This window comes from Gymnoscopelus braueri (genome assembly GCF_963280865.1).
Source record: "Gymnoscopelus braueri genome assembly, chromosome: 10".
Taxonomy (NCBI): Eukaryota; Metazoa; Chordata; class Actinopteri; order Myctophiformes; family Myctophidae; genus Gymnoscopelus; species Gymnoscopelus braueri.
In genome coordinates this window covers 24,173,381-24,183,904 of record NC_137611.1, presented here as the reverse complement: position 1 = coordinate 24,183,904, position 10,524 = coordinate 24,173,381, and the positions used below count along the sequence as shown (strand labels likewise).

General features: G+C 40.7%; 1 protein-coding gene across 1 annotated transcript; it reads right to left on the bottom strand.

Annotated features, from left to right (window-relative positions):
• Positions 1-490: 490 nt before the first annotated feature.
• On the bottom strand, positions 491-7,710 carry c1ql3b (complement component 1, q subcomponent-like 3b; the record flags this gene model as incomplete). Its single annotated transcript, XM_080439387.1, has 3 exons — positions 7,701-7,710; positions 1,077-1,743; positions 491-670 (listed from the first exon to the last, which is right to left on the bottom strand). The coding sequence occupies exons 2-3, from the start codon at positions 1,683-1,685 to the stop codon at positions 491-493; spliced, it is 789 nt and encodes a 262-aa protein (XP_080295513.1). The 5' UTR covers positions 1,686-1,743; positions 7,701-7,710.
• Positions 7,711-10,524: the final 2,814 nt, after the last annotated feature.

Here is a 10,524-nt window from a genome sequence, read left to right as displayed (position 1 = left end):
ATTAATTATAATGGTAATTATAATAGCAGTATATATACTGTACATTTTTATTTTGTCATTAAATGTTTCAATGAATTAAGTACAAAGGACCCCAATGTAAACAAGCCATAGGCTTTCTTGGGTTTAAAATCCTCTTAGCAGACCTTTGAACTGTACTTTTTTTGCAAACTGCTAATAATGTAGTCAATCAATCAATCAAACACATTTATATTTTGAAATTCATTACAGGATTATTCTGTAAGATTTGAGGCTCTCCGCTATGATTTTCCAAGAAATTATTTTCCCAGATTCATTGCATAATTTCACATTATAATAGTCATATAGCCTAGTAGATGTTCCAGTTTTCACATTAATTTCCCCACATTTGTCTTGTTTCCTTCGCAATTCCTGTTAATCTAACGCACGGAAAATTAGCATGTTATTAATCCAACAGACTCTTTAAAGAACTGAACACGAAGAATGAAGTGCAGATGAACAAATGTCCTTCCATTCAGTCAGCATACACCATGAACCCAGAAAAAGTACTGTACTTGTTGTTGTTGCCCCCATGCGCCTTGCCACCGTCCAGCTTGATGTAGATCTCATCTCCGGGCTCTAAGTGCAGGACAGCGCTGTTACTGGCATAGTCGTAATTTTGATCGGCGTCTTGGGCAATCGCGCTGGCTCTCACCTTTTGAAAGCAAAGGAAGGTGTAGTAATGCAGTGGATGAATTGATTTACATTTTTATACAAGTGCGTCTTTCTTTTGTTTACTTTATTAAATTAGCCTGTTAAATGGATCTGAGTCGGACTAGCCTTGGATCAAGACTATCATAGATGTATTTGATCGAGTCCCTTTTACTTTAGTAAAAATCAGACTCAATTAAAATACATCTATGATCGGACATGGGTTGCATGCACAGACCAATGTCTCCGATCAGCACTTCAGCACTATGGACAGCTCCATCACCTGAGCTTCACTACAACTTAAAAATGACATCACTCTATTTATTCATACTGAATATTAGTTCCCATTATAGTGATTTTGATAAACGGTTTCATTATTTATCATGCTATGTCATGGGGCGTCATCATACCTGGTTGTTTTTACAAAGATCAGCCCACATGCTTGTGCCATCTCCGCCACGCATCAGCACATGGTAAACAAAGAAGTAAATCCCCGGAATCGAACAGGTGAATTTCCCCGTAGACGGATCGTAGTGGTTGCCAACATTAGTGACCACGTCGTCAAACTTCAGCACTTCGTAGCCCTCGTGTTGCTTTTTCAGCCCTGCGTAAAAGGCGATCTTCGGAACCGTGTTGTAGGTCGCCGCGCTGATGGCCCCCGTGGGTCCGTTTACTCCGGGTGGTCCGGGTAAACCCGGAGGACCCGGTCCCCCTCTCGCCCCGGGAGGACCGGCGGGTCCAGGCTGACCGGTGGGCCCTCTGGGACCCATCCTCCCCATGCGCCCTGGTTCTCCCTGAGGACCTTGGATAAAAGTTGGCAGCGACTGAACCAAGCGACTGTCTTTTAACGTGTTGGTGGTCTTGGCCGTGGCCGCCGTGCTCCCGTGGGAGTCACACACCATCTGACAGGCTCCCAGCATCTCGTAGCGGGCCGACGTCCCGGCGGAGTTGACCAGGATCGGGATCAGAACGACCAACGCCAGCACCGTGGCAACGCCACAAACACCAGTTGCGATCATCTGCGCTCTCCTGCCGATCCGTTGTCTTCTCCTGGGTGAATGGCCTTCCAGCCTGTTTCTATAGACGAAATGTTATATTACCGAGTAATGAATTGATCCTTGATTTTCAATTCCCAAACGTGAATGTTGTGTTTTAAATATTTATGCATAAAAACAAACAATCACCTAAAACTTTACTCCTGCGAAATCTATTTTCTTTTGCTTATCTACACACTTTGTGCGTTGCTCAATAACAAAATAATGTTGAGAATAGTAAAGCGTTACAAAATACCCATGTGGTATCATGCAGGACTGTAGGAGTTTCTGTCCTTGCATCACAATGCTATACAAGGGAATGGACCAGATTTCAAGGGATACCTGTTCATCGATTGCAGTTGGATAGGGGATGGGGGGCATTGATAGGCTGGATAGAATCCATCAGTTATACCATCTCTTCCATCAAAAGAGAGAGAGGGGAAATGGGGGAAAGAGCTAAGGTATTAATTCAGCTTGCAACTCTTGCTCCTCAAAATACTTTATTTAAAAGTTGATAAACAAAAGAGATACAAAATGCATTGATATTCATGTCTTGAAAATGTGTGAAATAATTTGTAAAGCCATTTATTTGATATATTTTTAAGTTTGGATGACACACCATTTGTCTTTTGTGAGACTGTAGTTGATTGTATTACATTTTCAAACTGAACAAATGGAGCATGACTTTGTCTAAATGTCTTCATAACTCTTTGTCAAAGGCTAATTAGGTCCATAAAGGACAGGGGCTGTGCTCTTATATTAAGTTGTCCCACCTCAGCTCCCCTTGTCCAATTTATCATCTGGAGAAAATCTATAAGGCCACTCAGCGAAAGGAGGGAGTCGGTGGGAGATGGCAGGTAAAGGAGTTTTCACACAAACAATCGCTGATGAAATGTCAAAATAACCCTGAATGCCAATTCATTTATGTGAATATGTGAGTGTGATATCACTTAATTGATTGGTGACAGGAATTTGACTTTAGAAGTATGCATTAGTGCATAGCTGTGGTGGTCAGTGTTTTTTGTAGCATGTAGCGTTTATCTCTTAATTTATACAGGAACTGATTTTAAAAATACATTCTTGTCGGCAAGCAACACTTTTCGGCAGTCTGGCCCTCAATCTATGTTTGAAATTGAGAGAAGATGGTAATTATTGTGCGTATTCTAGAGTGGGAAACGTGTGTTTAACTGGAGACACTGACTATGAGTGGTGCAGCTGAGAGGGGGATGAGGATTGCATTGTCTAGTAATACTGTGTGTAGATTTGGGAGTTAAAATATTCTTCGAAAGGTGTGGGAAGCATATTTGAAAGTGAAATGCATTTGTAGATGAAAGAGCAGGATACACTATATTGATGTAGATCGATAGTAAACAGAGGAGCAGATGGGGCCAAGTGGTTAGATGAGGGAGCTATTCTTACACATTTATTTTGTGTAATGAGTAATATTATGTATATTAGATGGACACGTAGGTCTACTTTCCCAGACACCCTTCCAGTAAATGAGATATGGATATATTAAACTGTATTAAGCTTGATGAAGCTTCTGATTATTTTGATGATTCCAAGTGATCTTTCAACCTTGTTGTATCCGAGCGTGTGTCCTTTCCAAGACAATCTTGTCTACTAGAACATCTTGAGGAGAATGAACTCTGTAACCACGGTGGCTGTTGCAAGGTGTGAGTGATGACAGGATAATTGTTGCTGTCAAGGACAGATGATGATATGATCACATATGCAGAGCATGTCACTCTGGGTCGATGGCACCATGCTGCTATGTGGAAGGCTGAATGAGCAGCGAGGAAAAACACAGATGTGTTTGTTAGTTTGTTTAGAAGGTGGGCGGCTGGCTGCCGTTGAATCATGTATGTGTTTCAGAATCACAAATGTGAGTCAGATTTGTAATTATCTAAAGCACGAGGACCTCGACAAATGTTGCAGGATAATGTCCAAAAACACGCGTTGGCTATTGAGGGCTAAGTGAAAATGGAACTCAATGTTGTGTCTTTCATACTTATCAACAATCTAATACTGGGTAGTGGGTACAGTATTTCCTGCTCCATATACAGCATCTTTAAACATTGTATTACTCAGCCATCTCAAAACAATGCAATGGACACTTAAAAAAAAAAAAAAAAATATAATGAAGTTTGGAGGACTTTAATTGGCTTTGCAACAACAGGCATCTTCAAATGATGTGTCCATGCACGCACACACTAAACCAGTGGTTTTCAAATGTTTTGCGCCCAAGGTATTCCAAAAGTTAAGTCAACATCTAAAGGAAAACCTGTATTTGTATCTGTGCAAAATAGCCAGTCATCACTTTGTAAATGTTCATTTTTATGTCAAATAAAGTTGAATTTGGCTTTTATAAATGTAACAGATGCCACAAAATCCCAAGGCACACCTTAAAGGAGAATTTTGGACTAAAGTTTTCTTACCTTTTCTATGACGTTATGATATCTTAGGATGAATGGTACAGTAGAAAAATGTCATAACTCCACCCCTGAGCCGCCACAGCTTAAAAGGTGCGCGGATAGGCCTTAGGTTAGATCACATATTTTAATAGCTTTAAAAAAAATGATGAGATCTGACGTTCATAGTGACAGAACACTGTCCCTCAAAAAAAAAAAAAAAAAAAAACAGAAGTCTCGCTAGACGAGATCTCATCTAGCGAGACTGCTGTTTTTTTTTGTTTTGTTTTTTTTGGTTGCATAGTGTTCCGTCACTATGAACGTCAGATCTCATCAAAAAAATAATTTAAAAAAGCGTTTAAAAAATATGTGATCTAACCTAAGGCCTATCCCCCAGCTCAGATTCACAATAAAAATGGGAGACCTTTACACCAGTAAGCTTATGTTGAAAATACCATAAATAAAACAAATATAATAGTGGGGAAATCAGTCAGATCAGTAATGTAGTCAATGCATGGATGTGGGAACGTGTAATGTAAGGTGTACAAATAAACAAAACAACCAAACACTGGCTGCTTGCTTGTAGGAGAGAGTGCAAATGGCCCTGGCCGACTTGCTTATCTCTGCTGTCCGGCAGAAAACAGCTAACTCCAAAATGTAAAATTTTCAGGAAATGACAAAAATAAAACAAAAAGTGGAGTTAGGAGGTTTTGTTCCTCATTGATAAGAACAGCTAAATGGACCTCCAAGCTCTCAATGAGGTTGGAGGTCAAAAGGGGTGGAGCCTGGAGTCTTCAAAACCAGCTAACTCCACCCCCCTATGATGGACTTTCCAATGGAGGATCCAATGGAGTTAGCTGTTTTGTCAGAAGCGCTTTTTAATACTTTTCATTAGTTCAATATTGTTTAATCAACACACAGACGTAAAGGGTGTTCAATAGCACTGATTTATGGGAAAAAAATGCAAAAGCGGAAAAAATGAGTTAGCTGGTTTCTGGCGGACAGCAACGTTATAGAGACTGGGGATGATTGGAGGCAATCATGCCTCATTCCTACACACCTCTGGCAGATTGACCTCTACTCCTTCACAGGAACACAAACACTCATGACAGCATGCAGAAAGGAAAGGATAATCACACTATTCCTGTGTATGGGGTTAGAGTCGCACGCACGCGCGCGCGCACACACACACACACACACACACACACACACACACACACACACACACACACACACACACACACACACACACACACACACACACACACACACACACACACACACACACACACATCGGATACAAAATGACCAGGTCCATTTGTACACAAGAGTTAAATTAACATGCAGGATTTTACTGTGAAGTGTTCCATATTGTCATAGCTATGAGTCAGTGAACAGTTGCCAGTCAGTCTCTACCCCTCCTGTTGGCAGAGACCTGTAGTGACTCAGACTTGAACATAAGAGCTGGAGAGATGAACTATTCTCCCTCATGGCAGCTTGTATTTTAAACTTTTCACAGTATTATGCAAAGTGAATTAGAGCTCATTTTATGCATGTGTAGTCAACCGTAGAAGAAAAAACTGTATTACAAACACACCAGCAAGCTTCCACAAACATGTAGCCTAAGACTAGCCTGGCCTTTTAAAGACCTGCTCTAATCAATTCAGGTGTGCCTCATTAGGTTCAGGCCTAAGCACCTCCCACCTAGGAGAGAGACCACCAAGTACCAACTACTTGAACCTTAAGAGATGGCTTAAAGCAAACCAAATTTGTAATCATGGGTAAATATCAGCTATATTTGTCACTGGTGTCATTTCTCATATTTTACTGTAATTGTTCTGTCTCCTGTACTGTATGTCTTCTTGTCTTGTACTATATAGATATGTCTGTTTAGTGTTTTTGTATGGATAGTTATATCACCACTTTTTAACAGCTTGCTCAGGGACTACAGATGAAAACTAGAAAAAGTGCTCTCCAATAACCTACCTGACCTGTCTCCGCCAGGTCAGGTAGGTTATTGTGGGCCAGCAATGTTCAGAAATTGCCAATCAGGATGGAATTTGAAAAATCGGACGGTTCCGTCTTGATCACTTGACTATAGAGATAATGTGTACCGATTTGCGTGATGTTTGGACAAAATTTGTAAAAGTAATATATATATATTTTTGGTGCAAAAATCGTCCTCCTGGTGGTGCTATAATAGGGCAATGTTAAAAGGGTGGCATTTGTTCCTCAAAGTAGCAGTTAGTGCGAATGTGCGTGCAAAGTTTCACCACAAATGGAAGCTGTGTTCATGATTTGCGGCATTTTGTTAAAAACAGGCCACTCCTGCAAACTTTAGATGTGAATCATAGCCAATCAGGATGGAATATGAAAAATCTAACAGATCCGTCTTGATCACATGACTATAGAGATCATGTGTACCGATTTGCGTGAAATTTGGATAAAATCTGAAGGAGCAATATAAAAGAATGCCTTTTACATAAGTCGGCCTCCTGGTGGCGCTTTAAAAGGCAGATGTGAAAAATGCAGGGTAAAGGCTTTTCCTTGACCTCTAGGGAGTGCGCATACAAGTTTTACACAGATCAGTGCAGTTAAAGGTTAAAATACGATTGGCCTGTTATACCATGAGGGTGATTTGAATTTCTTTTATTGCCATTTCTTCCCCGGCCTACTGGAAAGCGCATGCAAAGTTTCACGGAAATCACATGCTGTGTTCATGAATTGAGGCATTTTGTTCAAAACGGAGCACTCCTGCAAACTTTGGAAGCCAATTTTAGCCAATCAGGATGGAATATGAAAAATAGCAAGACCTGTTTCGTTTAATGACTATAGAGATACTGTGTACCGATTTGCGTTTGGACAAAATCTGTAGAACAAGTACTGTCAAAAATGTGTTTAGCTAAAATCGGCCTCCTGGTGGCCCTATAACAGGCCCATGTGAAAATTTGGGGGCAGAGGTTCTGCTCTGGCATCCAGGGAGTGTGTGTGCGACCAAGCCAGCGGTGCCGGAGATTAGCTGTCCACAGACAGAAGGACAGACGGGCGGACGGACGGACGGACGGACAGACAGACAGGGTGCAAAACATAGTCTCTAATTAGCTTCTGGCTAACTCTGGGTCATTTACATGGATGTGAAAACTGACATGTTGATTAATGTGCACTGTCCCTGGTAAATAAATAAATAGGTTGGGGCAGGGGGGAGGATTTTCTACAGCCACCAGTGACCAGTCAAATATATTTGATGCAAGTTGGGAATGATGCAAGTTGAGAACGATGATAGTTTAGAATGTATGCCCCACTCGGTTATGCAATACCTGTTGACAGAGTACCCGCTGTATCCGTCCGTCTGTGTATGTTTTATGCGCATATTTGGAGATTTCTGTATCTGTCTGTCTGTGTCCCTTTTATACCCATATATGGAGTTCAGGCATTCCCAAATATGGAGTTCAAGCCAGTCTATGACGTCATAACAATGACATCAGGGTATAGAATCGTAAATAATCTTGTTATCGCCAATGGCGACATGGCGGAGTGTCTCGTAGCATCAAGCGGGTGACACATGGTTAAATCTGTCCCAACTCGTCACTTGTTTGACACCGGTGCTCAATCAGTCATTCACTGCAGTTTTAATGAGGCAGGAAGGAAGGCAGCACCTGGAAAGACACACAGGAGAGACAAGAGACAAAGACACACCACATAGAGAGCTAACAGTTTAGTCCTGTGGGCGGTAAAAGAAGGTGCAATCACACCACCCACTCAAAGCGTGTCCTTTTTGAAAATGAAGAGTGCGAGAAACCTTCTTTAGAATAAATAAATAAAACTGTTAACAGATAATTGAAAAAAAGTGATACAATTCAAAAGTTGAAAAATGTATTAATTAACCACTCACTTTCTCAAAGAGGAGGTTGTCATCATCATCCATGAACTGGCCCTGAAACCTGCATCGTCCATTCAGCAACTTGGTACAGGCTAACAAGAAGGCATTTATCTATTGAAACAAGGGAATGAGGAAGTGGCTAGAATTATTAACAAAACCAAAGCTCCTACAACAACAAAATATAAGTATATTGATTTTCATGGAGATGTCAATTGATGTTGCGTTTGCTGATGGCATGAGAGGGTGGACTGTCACATAGCTCTGCCAATGAGATTGAGCGGTCACAAGGACCTTAGTGGCAAATACAATCGAGAAGCGTACACACACTGAGGGCCACAGAGGCCGATCAATGCCTCTAGTCTGGGATTGATTAATTACCCCAACAAACAGTGTGAGGGTACGAGAGCGGCGGAGAAACCAGATCAGAACAAGATGTATCACCCTATAGCGATCTCTGCTTCACTATTCACTCTTGCTCTTCTTATCTCTTACTCTTCTCCCTCTCTGTCATGTGTGCAGTGTGAAAAATGTATTAAAGAGCCTCTGCAGTGTGGTTCTGTGATTACCCTGGAAAAATATTTCATTATGTCTGTAGACATGATTGTCTGTCAGTGGTTTTCAACTTTTTGTGCCCAAGGAACACTAAAGGGTATGTCTCAAGGCACACCTGCGACATGTGAGGTTGTAGATCTGCAATTTTTTCAAATCTGTGAAAGATAATCATCATCATAATAATAATACAAATAATAACTTTTTGCCTATGACATGCCCAAAATAGGGACGCCTGGTTGAAACTGGTTAAAATACATATTTGTAGAGTATAGAATTTGCCTCTGTATTGGGAAATTAGCTCGCACACAGTAGGCCACTGATAGTAAATACAAAAAATATTCATAACCTTTTATATAGTTGTATATATTGCAAATAATATTGTGTGGTCTTCACTAAATCCCAAGGCACACTTGAACTTGTCTCATGGCACACTCACCAGTGTGGCTCGGCACACCATTTGGGGCATCGTCTTTTACAATGCTATACCATTGCCTGGATCCCATTTCCCTAAAACCTGCTAGTTTTGTTATCCTGGAACTGTAGTAGGCAGGAAGACGTTTTGTGGATCACGTCACAGAAGAGAAAATGGGTTGAGGCCAGGCCAGGTTTACATGATGAGACAACATGAATCCTCACTGCCAACAGGCTGGAACAAATCAGAATACAATTTAGGCAAAATCACAAATACATGGAAAGGGAGTGGAATTTGTTTCCCTCTGTACTCTCAGGTCTGCAATTACGTTGCAACAAACTGCAAATTAGTGTTTCACGCACTGATTGCAGCAACAGAGTGCACTGGGGTTTTGTTGAACTGTAAGGAGCCGCCACACTTTTCATCACAACATACCTTCAAGAGAACAATAGAGTTGATTGGCGATGTAGATGGATGGCCACTGGGGAGATGCTTATTGTTGCCAGGACTGTATATATCACTTCCACTCTTAGTATCTTAATTGCACTGTAATGATAGTATGCATTACAGAGAGAGACATTATCAAAGATCAGACATCTGGAAGGAGATAATAACATAAAAGTATACATAGGTCAGATAGTATTTTAAAAGAGGCTACCTGATTTAACTCAACTTGTTGTCAGAAGGGGGAGGTTGGCCACATACAGAAAAGAAACATAAAAAGAGAACCACAATATCATAGCTGAAAGGCAATTTTGTATATTTAATGATTAACAAAGTGTCCTGGCAAAGAGGTTAATACCAACACTTAGAATTATTTGCAAGATTAATCAGAGCTTGCTCTTGATAGACAACATAGGATATATTCAAATAGTTTTGTAATCGTTGGCTATATTTATATCCACACTCAAGAATCTTAAATATGTGTTATTCTCTGTTGTCAGTCACAGACTAGTTGTTAAATAGCATACTGTATCATGTAAATTGTGATTTCCCATTGAGGTCGGGATATGAGACTGATAATAGAGGTGGTGAATAATACATGAATAAGTTAACTGAACATGTTTCATTTGGAGTTGTGATGTATGCTCCCCCTCAGTTTGGTTTCAGACCAATATGACATTTTTGGTGACATCACATTGCCCCAATTGTCTGCTAAATGCCACCCAGAATCTGGACATCTGTTGAATCACATTCTTTGGCCAGTTGGTCTGTATGCAGGCATGGACTTCTGCACACACGTGCACTCCCACATGTAGGCAGTATGAATGCACAGAAGGATGATTAACCCAATAGTGTTAGGATCCAATTTTATTCACTGTTGTGCAAAAATGATAGCATTCAGTGTATCATAGTATACTGAAATTGCTTTTCAAGATCATATAAGAAGGCCAAAATGACACCTGTCCCTCAACTCGCCTACACTTTCATCCTAAGTACTAGTAGTGATGACCTCAATTCAAACAGGGGATAAAATAGTGGGGGAAATAAACAAGCACACCTAATTAATTTAAGGTGAAGGCAACTGTAACGTGGAAGTACGTCATGTTGAGAAAGTGAATGGCGAGG